Source organism: Microcaecilia unicolor, chromosome 7 (genome assembly GCF_901765095.1).
Source record: "Microcaecilia unicolor chromosome 7, aMicUni1.1, whole genome shotgun sequence".
Classification (NCBI taxonomy): Eukaryota; Metazoa; Chordata; class Amphibia; order Gymnophiona; family Siphonopidae; genus Microcaecilia; species Microcaecilia unicolor.
In genome coordinates, this window is record NC_044037.1 from 21,807,133 (window position 1) to 21,820,511 (window position 13,379).

The window sequence follows — 13,379 nt, forward strand, 5'->3', positions numbered from 1 at the left end:
TGATGTTCCTGGGACTGTAAAAAAAAAAAAAAAAAAAACCCTAATTCCCCCCCCCCCCCCCCCCCACCACATGGCTTTTTATAAAATTTACATAGTAGTGAGGTTTTTGCCTGCTTTTTACGTTATTACCATATACCCCACAGTAACCTGAACAAAACCCTGTGAATGGCACTGAAATTTCAATAGAGTTCTTTACCATGTATTTAGGGGCAAATAACACGCTGTATAGCCAAAACACAGCTTGATAATTACCCTCCCTTAGTTGTCTAATGCTTTGGCAGTCCTCAGGTATGGCAGTGTAGGAGATTTAGACTAGTTAATGGGAACATGCTTGCACACTCCTCTATCCTTCAAGTAATAGGGGAAGCAAACCAGCCTTGTGCTGGTATGGCGTTTTCTATATAGAGCCTGTCCACTGTTCACATTGCCTCCCATCAGGATGCAGCAGAATTTTGTTTGAATGAATGTTTTTAGCTCCCAGAAATATGGGGACTGGCAGAAACATTCTTTGCCTTACTGGGGTTAGATGGAGCACCTTCTCAGGTGGACTTCAAGTTAACCCTGCAAAAGACCAGAAGGAGCAGGTTTTTCCTCTAAAGGAAAAAAATGCGAACAGAGGACCTCTTTTACTTTCCCTTCATTCAAGGACCTCCTTTTTTGGAAGATTTGTCACCATTCTGTTTTTTGACCTTTGCTGTTGAGAATATAAATCTTCATAGGCTGCTCTGTGCTGATGTTCACAACTTTTGGTTAGTGCAAAGGAGGTTCACATACTGGACTTAGGTTAGAGTATGAAGCCTGTGCACATTCAAATTTAGAGGAGGATACACTGTTTCTCATTGAGGGTTCCGTTCTTTGAGTCCGGTTCTTCCTCCAGAGGAGATTGGATAGAGGCAGAACTCGCATCTCTTGTAGAGGGTGGAGTCTGGTTCTGGTTTGTTCAAGGGACACTGTCAGAGAAGCTTTCTTGCTGCTCTCTGAGGAGATGTTCTCCTTGGGAGAGGAAAGCATGTGAAATCACTGCTTTGGATGGTCATTTCTTGGAACCTGAGCTTGGTCCTAAGGACTCTGACATCCCTTCCTTTGGGGCCTTGTAGGGTACTGTCTCCATAACTTTACCTTCAAAGGGTTTTATCTCTGTTCTGCCTGAAATCAGGCAAATCTCTTGCAACTGCAGGTAAGCCATGTGAGATGGCCAGGGCAGGGGCCACTAGTCTCATAGTAACATAGTAACCTATTAGATGATGGTAGATAAAGACCTGTATGGTCCATATGTGCCCAACAAGATAGTCATAGCATAGGGTATGACGTGATACTATATATGTATACTTGATCTTGATTTGTCCTTGCCATTTTCAAGGCATGGACTGTAGAAGTCTGCCCAGCACTGGCCTTGCTCTCCAACTACTGAAGCTGTCATTGAAGCCCCACTCCAGCCTATCCAAATCTGTCCAGCCATGATCAGGGCACAGACCAAAGAAGTCTGCCCGACATTGGCATTGCTTCCCAATTATTGGAATTGCCATCTAATCACCACTAAGTTTGGTTCTTTTCTTTCTATACAGAATTCCTTTGTGTGTATCCCACGCATTTTTGAATTCTGTTACCATTTTCATCTCCACCACATCCCATGGGAGGGCATTCCAGGTATATACCAACCTCTCAGTGGAAAAGTACTTCCTTATATTATTCCTGAGTCAACCCCCCTTGCAACCTCAATTCATGTTCTCTAGTTGTACTGTCTTCCCATCTCTGTAACAGATTTGTTTGTTTATAAATACCTTTCAAATATTTGAATTTCTGTATTATATCACCCCTGTCTCTCCTTTCCTTGTGGTGCAAACGCTTGTCTCTGAAATGCTTCAAGTCTTTTTATGGCCTCCAAAACTGAGCACAGTACTATAAGTGGGGCCTCATCAATGGCTTGTACAGGGGCATCAACACCTCCTTTCTTCTGCTGGTTATACTCCTGTGTATGCAGCCTAGCATCCTTCTGGCTGTGGCCACCGCCTTGTCACATTATTTCGTCATCTTGAGATCCTCAGACACCATCACCCCAAGGTCCCTCTCCTGAGCTGTGCTTATCAATCTCTCGCCTCTTATCTCGTATATCTCCTTTGGATTTCTTCACCCCAAGTGCATCACTCTGCACTTCTTGACATTAAATTTTAACTGTCAGACCTTTGACCATTCTAATTTTTGGAGATCTCTTCTCATGGCTTCTACTCTTTCTGGATTATCCACTCTATTGGCTATCTTCATGTCATCCACAAAAAGGCAGACTTTTCCTTCTAATTCTTCACAATGGCTCTCACAAATATATTAAACCGAATCGGCCCCAGTACTGATTTCTGAGGCACTTCACTACTCATCTTTCTTTTACATTTCCCACCACCCTCTGTCGCCTGTCAGCTAGTTTCCAATCCATTTCACCATTTTGGGTCCTAGGTTCAGCCCTCTCAGCTTATTCATAAAGAGAGGCATGACCAGCAGGAAAAAGGAGGTGATAGTGCCTTTGTGTAAGTCTCTGGTGAGGCCCCATTTGGAGTACTGCATGCCGTTCTGGAGACCACACCTATGGAAAGATATAAACAGGATGGAGTCGGTCCAGAGGGCGGCTACGAAATTAGTAAACGGTCTTGAATGCAAAAATTATAGGGACAGGCTTATGAACCTCAACATGTATACGCTGGAGGAGAGGAGGGAGAGAGGAGACATGATAGAAACGTTTAAATATCTCAAGGGCATTTATGTACAGGACGAGCTCTTCAAATGGAGAGCTCTGGAATGAATGGGGCATATGACAAAGTTAAGAGGGAATAGACTTAGGAGTAACCTAAGGAAGTATTATTTCACAGAAAGGGTGGTGGAGGCGTGGAATGGCCTCCCGGTGGAGGTGGTGGAGTCGAGGACTGTTCCAGAATTTAAAAAGGCATGGGATAAACATGTGGGATTGCTTAGGAACAGGTTGAATTGGGGGTTACAGAGGATGGGCAGACTAGATGGGTCATTTGACCTTTATCTGCCATCATGTTTCTATGTTTCTGTCGGGGTCACCACTGTTTTTAATTTCCCTTCTCTAGACCCCCGCAGGACCCTTGCCCACGGAGGTGGAGAGAGGGTTTCAGAAGGCTCATAATAAGTCTCTTAAATATGACCTCTGTTTTCTGGCTCCTAATTTCCAAGGACATCCTAGGGCATCTATTCTCCCACATGATGTACTAGAGTTTAAAAGATAGTCTATTTATGTGATATAAGGTGTGAAATGAAACAGAGAAATTAACACAGAGACTAGAGAATAGTGAGAGAGAATTTCTGTGAAACAGTTTAAAGAGAAGAGATTGAAACTGAGACTGGAGCAGTTTAGTGATAGAAATAGCCTTTTATTCTCACCAATCAGGACTTCAAGTTGGTACATACATCAGACAGATTCTGGGTCCAGCCGGCCAGAGCTTCGCATTCTGAGATTTGGTGGGGAAAGAGTCCGATTTTAGCTCAGATTTGCATTTCTTATATAGTATTTGGTCCCCATACAAGTCTATGGAGAGGGACTTTTTTTTATCTTAACCACAGGTCAGGTGTCCACCTGTTTCTCAATCTTTTTCCTGTCTTGCAAATAACTCCAAATATGGACTGTGCCTAATCTTGTGCAACCATCTCTTCTAAGATGAAGAGATCGGTTCCATATCTTGTGACTCTGGCTGCCATTTTAACTGCAACAGACTCCATGTTCTGAACCAAACTTTTTAGGATTTTAGCCATCAAATCCTTGATCTTGGCTTTTGCACTGCTTTTGAATGTCACACTAAATTCTAATAAGGCTTATCAAGCAGCCCTGCTTCTGCAGGTGCTCAGCAACAAGGCCATCATCAGAGTTTTAGGCCTAGTCAGTGCTTTTCAGCAGTTTAAGCTATATAACTCGGCCCACCACTATTCCAGTGGATGGGTCTCAAGCTGGGACACATATTAACTTGCTGCAAAAGCAAGTCCTTGCTCAGCCAGTCATAGATTTTTAAACCTAGCTGGTATTTTTACAGCCTGAGTCCTAAAATCTGGCCTTCCACCCTTCCGGTGGGCATCCAGTGAGGGCCTCTTGCTGTACTATAATTATACATTAACCATCCCAAATTGGGTGTAGGTGTCATTTGTAGGTTCCCAGTTCTTCTGAGTTCTGGTAGACTTCTTTGGCTATGGACGGGTCATTATTTTACAGAGGAGTCAAAGAAACAATTGCCTTGGCCTGGCCCTGCAGGAGTTTGCAGGTATCAGAGGGCCAACTAGCCTCTTGATGAGGGTGCAGGATTCCTTGCATATAGAATCCAAATTTCTTCCAGAAGAGTGGAGTGGGGTGGCCTAACAGTTAGTGCAGCGGGCTTTGATCCTGGCAACCTGGGTTCAGTTCCCACTGCAGGTCCTTGTGACATTGGGCAAGTCACTTAACCCTCCATTGCCCCAGGTACCAAAGCCTAGATTGTGAGCCCTCTAAGGACAGAGAACCTGCATATAATGTGTACAGCACTCCGTACATCTAGTAGCACTATAGAAATGATTAGTAGTAGTAAGATAAAGACCTCTGTTCTGTTTCTTGCTTACTCTGAATACTTAAGCTTGGGTGTTCAGGCTGGGAGAGTCTCTGTTTTAGGCCCAGGAGTTCTGAGTTGTCATGGCTTCCTCCTGTGTGGCCCAGTTAGAACTCGGGTACATCCCACTGTTTGGGCTGGTGTAATGTAGATAATAAGGAAGGTGAAATTTCAATTTACCTGCTAATTTCCGTCCCAGGCCAGCTCAGAGCCCACCCAGGGAAGCTGTGGCAGTTGAGAATTCACAGAGTGTCAGTCAAGCTCAGAACAGTGAGAGCTTTGCTACCCTTTTGGAGGTGTTTTGGAAGGTCAGACAACAGTGAAAAGGCGATGTATCAAATCCATGACCTGTTCATCCTTTGTCTTTGATGAGTTATCTTCAGGTATACTGAAAGAATGGAAGGTAGATTCAGCCCCATACAGTGAAGTCAGCTCTGAGCTTTTGTTTTTCTCTGTTGTCAGGAGATATTACCCCACCTTTCTAGATTAGTCTGGCAGGACTAAAGAAAAGAAAATTAACAGGTAGGTTTACAGTTTATCATCATGGCCCACCTCTTTGCTGTGTTGTAATTAAGGGGCAGTTAATGAAAGTAAATAAACATAAACGTATTATTAAACCTATCAAAATATTGCTTTAAGGTTCTAAAACTTAGCAAGGCAATTTTTAGCAACATTTATACTTTGTAAAATGGCAGGTACACGAAGATTCTGATGAAAGATATTGACATCTTGAATTCAGCTGGGAAGATGGATAAAATGCGTTTACTGAATATTCTGATGCAGCTGAGAAAGTGTTGCAACCATCCCTACTTATTTGATGGTGCAGAACCAGGGCCTCCATATACCACTGACACACATCTTGTCTATAACAGTGGCAAAATGGTAGCTCTGGACAAACTGTTATCCAAAATTCGGGAACAAGGTGAGTACGACCTAGAAAGTTTTCTAGAACAGTGTGACACTGTTGTTTTATTTTTCACTTAAGATGACATTCAGTTACAGAACATTGAGATAACCTTGTCTTCTAATTGCAGAGTGTTTTCATAAACAAAGTGTGAACTTTACTTTTCAGTAGATGGCACTGTGGGACCACAATTAGAGGAAACAGAGGTGATGATGCATAAACCTCAAAAGCTGAACAGAGCTTAAAAAAAAAAAAGATCATCAAAAGATTTTTAATTATCAGATAAATTTAGTACCCAATCTTTATCAAGTACAATAAGAAACTTAAAAACACAAGTTTGTTTTATTGTACTTGATTCAGAATCGATATTGAGCTTGTTTAATGAATTATTTTTTTGGATGAACTTTCTCTCTTGCCCTGTTGGATGATATACATAAGAATAAGTGAGGTTTTTTTTCTCTCTTTGTTAGTTTTGTGTGTGTGAGTATGTGTATATATTAGAGCTGTATCAAATAGCATATTTTACTATTCAGCCGAATACGAATGATGAAAAATATTATTTGGCTGGATATGAATAATAGGCTTTGAGCGTACTTAGTGCCAATTCTATAATGTACTTAGGCACACCTAAATGGTTATAGAATACTAGTAAAAAAGGCCCGTTTCTTAACGCAATGAAACGGGCGCTAGCAATGTAATGAGTTCCTGCCATTAATGTTTCCATGGTTGTATTCTGAATATAATTGTTTACATGTGTAAGATTTCTTTATATATTGTTTGTGTAAACTGTGTTACAATGTGGTAAAAGTTTTCCTTGTTCAGGCCCTTCAATCAGTTTAACAATCGCATCAGAAGAGCTCCTTACTTGTGAGAATGCAACATGTATGTTGCCCATGTGAGAGACTGAGAGTGACAGTGTGTTTTACAGACAGTGTAAGAGAGAGATACACAGAGTGATTGAGTGTGTGATGTGTGTGAGTGAGTGAGTGACAAAGTGATTAAATGTTTGTCTTCCCTTCCGTTCTGTGCATTTGCCTCCACTGATGTTCGTACCTCCCTGTATATGATTGTTTGTTAGAGATTCAATCCACTCCACTTCCCTCCTCCAAGTTCCGTTCTGTCTGATTGGTTCTTTGTTCCTGTGATGTCACGTTTGCTTGGCAACTATGCAGCATTCCGGTTCCTCGACGTCAGGGCGGGGACAGTTAAGAGCCAATGAAATGCTGAACTTCAGACTTACGAACCCTACACTGCCACAGTGCCACAGAGTCAGCTTCAGAATGTTGGAGGTTCTTTTTATTATATAGGACTAGGTGCACCAATGTATGATAACTCAATTAATAGTGGATGAAAGACTTCAGTTCTGACAGCGCTACTAGTATTTTATAGCTACTGGTTTATGCATCATAAGTCAAAAACCTACCACCATTTTTTTTAATTAGAAATTTTATCTTTAAATGTACCTTATATGCTCATTTACTTATCTACTGTCACTTTTTATTTTGTCATTTTTCAAACATCCAAATTTGGAAAAATTACTTAGCTTAGAAGAAGCTTTATTTTGCACGACACCAACTCTACGGAGCCCCTCTGTTTCACAGCATGTCGCTTCATCAGGAGCTGCCTGCACTACTTTTAACGCTTTCACCAGTTTTTGCCTCTTCTTACCATTTTTCTGTCTTAGCATTCCATCTTCATCTTCTTGTAGGCTAAGTAATTTTTCCAAAACTGGTTGTTTGAAAAATGACAGAAGAAAACGTGACAATAGATAAGTAAATGAGGATATAAGGTACACTTATAGATAAAAAATTATAATTAAAAAGGATGGTGGTAAGTTTTTGACTTAAGATGCATAAACCAGCAGCTATAAAATACTAATAGCGCTGTCAAAACTGAAGTCTTTCATCCACCTTATAATTAATTGAGTCGTCATACACTGGTGTAGCTAGTATTCTATAATCATTTAGGTGTGCCTAAGTACATTATAGAATTGGCATTACGCACGCTCCATAGTGGTGGTTACTACTTGGCACCAAATTATAGAATTGCTCCCTATATATTTATTCATTGTAATAATTTTTAGCATTTTCTTTGAGGGCATCTTTCATATTGTCCATATAGTTTAGTTTATTAACAGGTTTTCTAAACTGCCCTTCATAAATTATTATTTGTTGCATTTGTATCCCACATTTTCCCACCTATTTGCAGGCTCAATGTGGCTTACATAGTACCGTGAAGGTGATCGCCAATTCCGGTATGACAAATACAGAGTGATGATGTGGTATAGTAAAGTTCATGTGTGACAGACACATAAGGGGAATCGAAAGGAGGAAAAGTTATGTCCAGTTCGAGTATTAGTTTTTTTATTTTATTTTTGTTACATTTGTACCCCGCGCTTTCCCACTCATGGCAGGCTCAATGCAGCAGGCCATGGAGGGTTAAGTGACTTGCCCAGAGTCCACAAGGAGCTGCCTGTGCTGGGAATTGAACTCAGTTCCTCAGTTCCCCAGGACCAAAGTCCACCACCCTAACCACTAGGCCACTCCTCCACTGTTGCTACTATTTGAGATTCTACATGGAATGTTGCTATTCCACTAGCAACATTCCATGTAGAAGTCGGCCCTTGCAGATCACCAATGTGGCGCAGGCTTCTGCTTCTGTGAGTCTGACGTCCTGCACATACGTCGTGCAGGACGTCAGAAACAGAAGCCTGCGCAGCTTTCTACATGGAATGTTGCTAGTGGAATAGCTTTTCACATATCCAAAGAAAAGAACTAAGTGTGTGCAAACAGCATATTAAGCAAAAACTTTTTAATGTTTCTTTAATTGTTTTAATTGTTTTATATATCTGTTTTTATATATATATATAAATATACTATTCGGGAACCCTCGGACAATACCACTTTAAGGCAACTTCATTGTTTATTGCCAAGTGGCGTGGTCTCTCTTCATCGGGGAATCCCTTATTAAACCATTTATAAGTGCTGTTGCAAACACACTTCACTAGTGCCCAAAAGTGTACGTGCTCTAAAGTCGGCGTGCATAGACTGTTGAGAATTTAAGACGGGCAAGATTAACCCGAGTCCCTGATGAAAACATTGAAACCCGCGGTGTCGGGCGTAATTTAGGGGAAGCCAAAGTGGACTTCAACAGTGAGAGACATGCAGTAACGTCTAAGGTAACGTCTAAGATAAGTTTAAGTTTTTTATTATTATTTTTATTTAGAGCACGTACACTTTTGGGCACTAGTGAAGTGTGTTTGCAACAGCACTTATAAATGGTTTAATAAGGGATTCCCCGATGAAGAGAGACCACGCCACTTGGCAATAAACAATGAAGTTGCCTTAAAGTGGTATTGTCCGAGGGTTCCCGAATAGTATATTTATATATATATATATAAAAAAACAGATATATAAAACAATTAAAACAATTAAAGAAACATTAAAAAGTTTTTGCTTAATATGCTGTTTGCACACACTTAGTTCTTTTCTTTGGATATGTGAAAAGCTTGATTGTAATTACCAAAGATTCGAGATCGGAGATTTTAGTGGTTTCAGCTAGTGGAATAGCAACATTCCATGTAGAATCTCCAATAGTGGCAACATTCCATGTAGAATCTCCAATAGTGGCAACATTCCATGTAGAATCTCCAATAGTATCTATTTTATTTTTGTTACATTTCTACCCTGCGCTTTCCCACTCATGGTAGGCTCAATGCGGTTTACATGGGGCAATGGAGGGTTAAGTGACTTGCCCAGAGTCACAAGGAGCTGCCTGTGCCTGAAGTGGGAATCAAACTCAGTTCCTCAGTTCCCCAGGACCAAAGTCCACCACCCTAACCACTAGGCCACTCCTCCACTCCAGTTTCATTGTGTTGCAGGGTTCAGGCATTTAAGTGGGATCGTTAGGGAAAGCCTTTTTGAACAAGTTAGTTTTTATAGTGATTTCCGGAAGTTTGATAGGTCATGAGTTGTTTTCACGGTGTTTGGTAATGCGTTCTGTAAATAAATACAGAAAAGTGGTATGTTTTACCCATGGACTTTGCACCATTTTCAAAGTGAAAATATGTTCACTTTTAAAATTGACCGAGGAAAGTGTACCAGCAGAGACTTGCATCTCTTTTTTTTTTTTTAATGCGAATGCCTTTTCTGACTAATAAAATGCATGCAGTTTTGAAAATATAAAACTACACATATTGTTGCAGTGCACCCTTCCTCCAAGCGTGCTTTCGCTATATGTGGGTAAAAGTGTGCACATTATTCCACAACGCACATACTTTTACTCTCATACAGAGTGGGCGGTTTTCACATTGCCAGCGATTTAAAATTGCTTTTTCTTTCTTTTCTTGTGCTTTGAATGCTTAACTTGACTGCATGTTCTAAAGCAACTTTTATGAAAACATTGCCTTTATTTCATGTGTTCATCAGGTTCTAGAGTTTTGATTTTTAGCCAGATGACTCGTTTGATGGACATCCTGGAAGATTATTGCATGTGGCGGGGATATGAGTACTGTCGTTTAGATGGGCAGACACCACATGAAGAAAGAGAGGTAATAGCGAGAACACGTTGATGACTGAATGATATTGCATTTTCCTAAATCAGAGTGGATTGAGATAACACTTTTGTTTGGACAGCTCCTGATCACCAACTGCTCTCCATTAAATCAAGTGTAGCTTCGCAAGCAACTAAGAATCAGAGAGAGATCAATAAGGGTTGCTTTTACTAAATCGTGCTAGCAATACCCTGTGCAGCAAATGAGAGGAAGCCCGTAGGAACTGAATCTGCTTCCTTTCATTTGGTACGCGGGAGTCGCTAGCATTGCTTTGTAAAAGAAGCCCTAAGGGCCCTTTTACCAAACTCTGGCAAAAGGGGGCCTGTGCTGGCGTCGGCACGTGTTTTTGACGCACGCTGAGGTTCCCATTTACCGCAACGTGTAAAAGGTAGGTCTTTCTTTTCTTCAGGAAATGGCCGTGTGGCAAGTGAAGCACTTGCTGTGTGGTCATTTCGTGGGGGGGAGGGGGGGGAGCTCTTACTGCCACCCATTGAGGTGGCAATAAGAGCTTCTGCACTAACCTGGTGGTAACCGGGCATGGTGTGGCACTGCCCAGTTACTGCTGTGTACACTCTTGCGCTAGTGCCACTGTCCAGTTACTGCTGTGTACACTCTGGCGCTAGTGCCACTGCCCAGTTACTGCAATGTACACACTGGCGCTAGTGCCACTGCCCAGTTACTGCTGTGTACACTCTGGCGCTAGTGCCACTGCCCAGTTACTGCTGTGTACACACTGGCGCTAGTGCCACTGCCCAGTTACTGCTGTGTACACTCTGGCGCTAGTGCCACTGTCCAGTTACTGCTGTGTACACACTTGGGCTAGTGCCACTGTCCAGTTACTGCTGTGTACACTCTGGCGCTAGTGCCACTGCCCAGTTACTGCTGTGTACACTCTGGCGCTAGTGCCACTGTCCAGTTACTGCTGTGTACACACTGGCGCTAGTGCCACTGCCCAGTTACTGCTGTGTACACTCTGGCGCTAGTGCCACTGCCCAGTTACTGCTGTGTACACACTGGCGCTAGTGCCACTGCCCAGTTACTGCTGTGTACACTCTGGCGCTAGTGCCACTGTCCAGTTACTGCTGTGTACACTCTGGCGCTAGTGCCACTGTCCAGTTACTGCTGTGTACACACTGGCGCTAGTGCCACTGCCCAGTTACTGCTGTGTACACTCTGGCGCTAGTGCCACTGCCCAGTTACTGCTGTGTACACACTGGCGCTAGTGCCACTGCCCAGTTACTGCTGTGTACACTCTGGCGCTAGTGCCACTGTCCAGTTACTGCTGTGTACACTCTGGCGCTAGTGCCGGATATGATGGCGCGCTGGGGGCAGGAGCTACCACTGGTCTGCTGCGGTCGCCAGGCTGTACTTCCCACAGCTTTGTAAAAGGGCCCCTCAGTGTCTTGTGTGTTAAGCAGTTTTTCCAGAGACACAAAGTGGGAAGAAGTTTGTGGTGTGTTAGAGCCTAAGTGGGGAGCTTCATGCAGAACATTTTTCACAAAGCTGCTTATGTATCCTCCTGGCACTAACTGACCTTGTATATTCATGCTGGTATCTAAGGATGGAACGCTGATAATGCTCTGTTCTTTTATTTCGGCTTCTTTTATTTGCCATGGATTGTTGGTATTGTTTGATTTTCTGTCTGTATTATGTTTTGAAAAAAAAAAAAAAAAAAACCTTTAATAAAAATATGGAAAAAAAAATCTTATGTATCAGTTGTATTAAAATCTTATCCCGTGCACTAAATTGGAGAGGTCAAAATAAAAATTGGCTAGTGGGTTTATAGCCCATTTAAAGGAGGCAGTTTTTAAACAGGACCATGGTGGGACTTCAAGCATATTTTCAAAAGGAAATCTTGCACAGATTTTCTGTTTGAAAATGTGGCTGCTGAGGAGCAGGTGCAGAAATTGTCTGGAGGTTTTAGAATTATAGCTCTAGGCATATTTTCCCTTCATTAACTTCTCTACGCTGTCCCTCTTTTGAAGATGGTAGAAGTGCCCATGGATACTTTACCTGTAGTGGAGAGGGAGGAAGGAGACTATTTTGGCAATTAAGTGAATTTTGAGTTATCCCTGTAATGATCGGTAAGGTAATGCACTGGGACTTATACTTTAACTGCAGCTTGATATTTTTTCTACGAATATTAATGATTAGCATATTGTACAGAAAAAAATTGTCCTAAGAATTTAATTTAGGAGAAGGGACGGGAAAGGGAATTTAGTTAACATGGCTAAAGATCTGAGGAGGATAAAACAAAAGAGAGGGAACGAAGTACAAACTAAAGTCCAAACAAAAAAAAAAAAAACAGCACCACGGGCCTTTAAAAATGGAACACAGTTCTTTAATGAATGAGCCTTGACAAAAAGACCTGACACGGGCCGTGTTTCGGTGACTAGCACCTGCGTCAGGGGTCACAGTGATGACGTGGAAAACTTGGGGAATAACTCGAATATATCCGTTTGGATACAGAAAGTGAAAGTGCCTTGGTGCTTTGTAGCTTTTACTATATGAGACGTGGGGTAAGGAATAATATATTGTAGAGGAATATATTCGAGTTATTCCCCAAGGTTTCCACGTCATCACTGTGCTAGTCACCGAAACACGGCCCGTGTCGGGTCTTTTTGTCAAGGCTCATTCATTAAAGAACTGTTCCATTTTTAAAGGCACGTGGTGCTGGTTTTTTTTTTTTGTAAAGATCTGAGGAGTACAGGTTTATATTAGTTCTTTTCTTCTTCTTCTTTTTTTAATTTAGGAAGCAATAGAAACCTTTAATGCTCCAAACAGCAGCAAATTCATCTTTATGCTGAGCACCCGTGCAGGAGGTTTGGGGATTAACTTGGCAACTGCTGATGTGGTTATACTGTATGATTCGGACTGGAATCCACAGGTGGATCTGCAGGCAATGGTTAGTAAACCTTAAGGGAGTAAATTAATCAGATTCTGCATATGTGCATTAAAGGATTGCATGGGTAGATTTTCTCAATCAGTATTAGTGTGTTTTTTCAGTTGCCTGGAAGTATGTGCATACTTACTTTAGTACAGTTATAGGTATGTATATTGAGAAAGTTGGACAGTGCACACTTTAAAATATGAAAAAAAAAAATGCAGCGTCTCATTTTCCTTTGTTTGCAAACTCATGCATGTCTGTGTGAGGGTCTTGGCGGGGAAAGACATAATAAAGTGTGGCTCAGTTGGGTAGTGTGGAATTAGGTGTATGTGAGCTATGTAAGATGACTGGTAGTGTATGTGTGTGTGTGGTGCAGTGTCTCTGTGGTGAGAGGAGTAGCCGCCTAATGGCTAGAGTAGTAGGCTGAGAACCCAGGAAGCTCAGTTTAAGTGCCAC

The 13,379-nt window shown here is 41.8% G+C and overlaps 1 protein-coding gene across 1 annotated transcript in view; it reads left to right on the forward strand.

Annotated features, from left to right (window-relative positions):
• Positions 1-13,379, forward strand: part of SMARCA1 (SWI/SNF related, matrix associated, actin dependent regulator of chromatin, subfamily a, member 1) — a 130,155-nt gene that overhangs the window by 43,962 nt on the left and 72,814 nt on the right. The window contains exons 11-13 of the mRNA XM_030210659.1: positions 5,276-5,502; positions 9,912-10,033; positions 12,789-12,941. Of these exons, the coding sequence (XP_030066519.1) occupies positions 5,276-5,502; positions 9,912-10,033; positions 12,789-12,941 (502 nt within the window). The remainder of the gene's footprint in view (positions 1-5,275; positions 5,503-9,911; positions 10,034-12,788; positions 12,942-13,379) is intronic.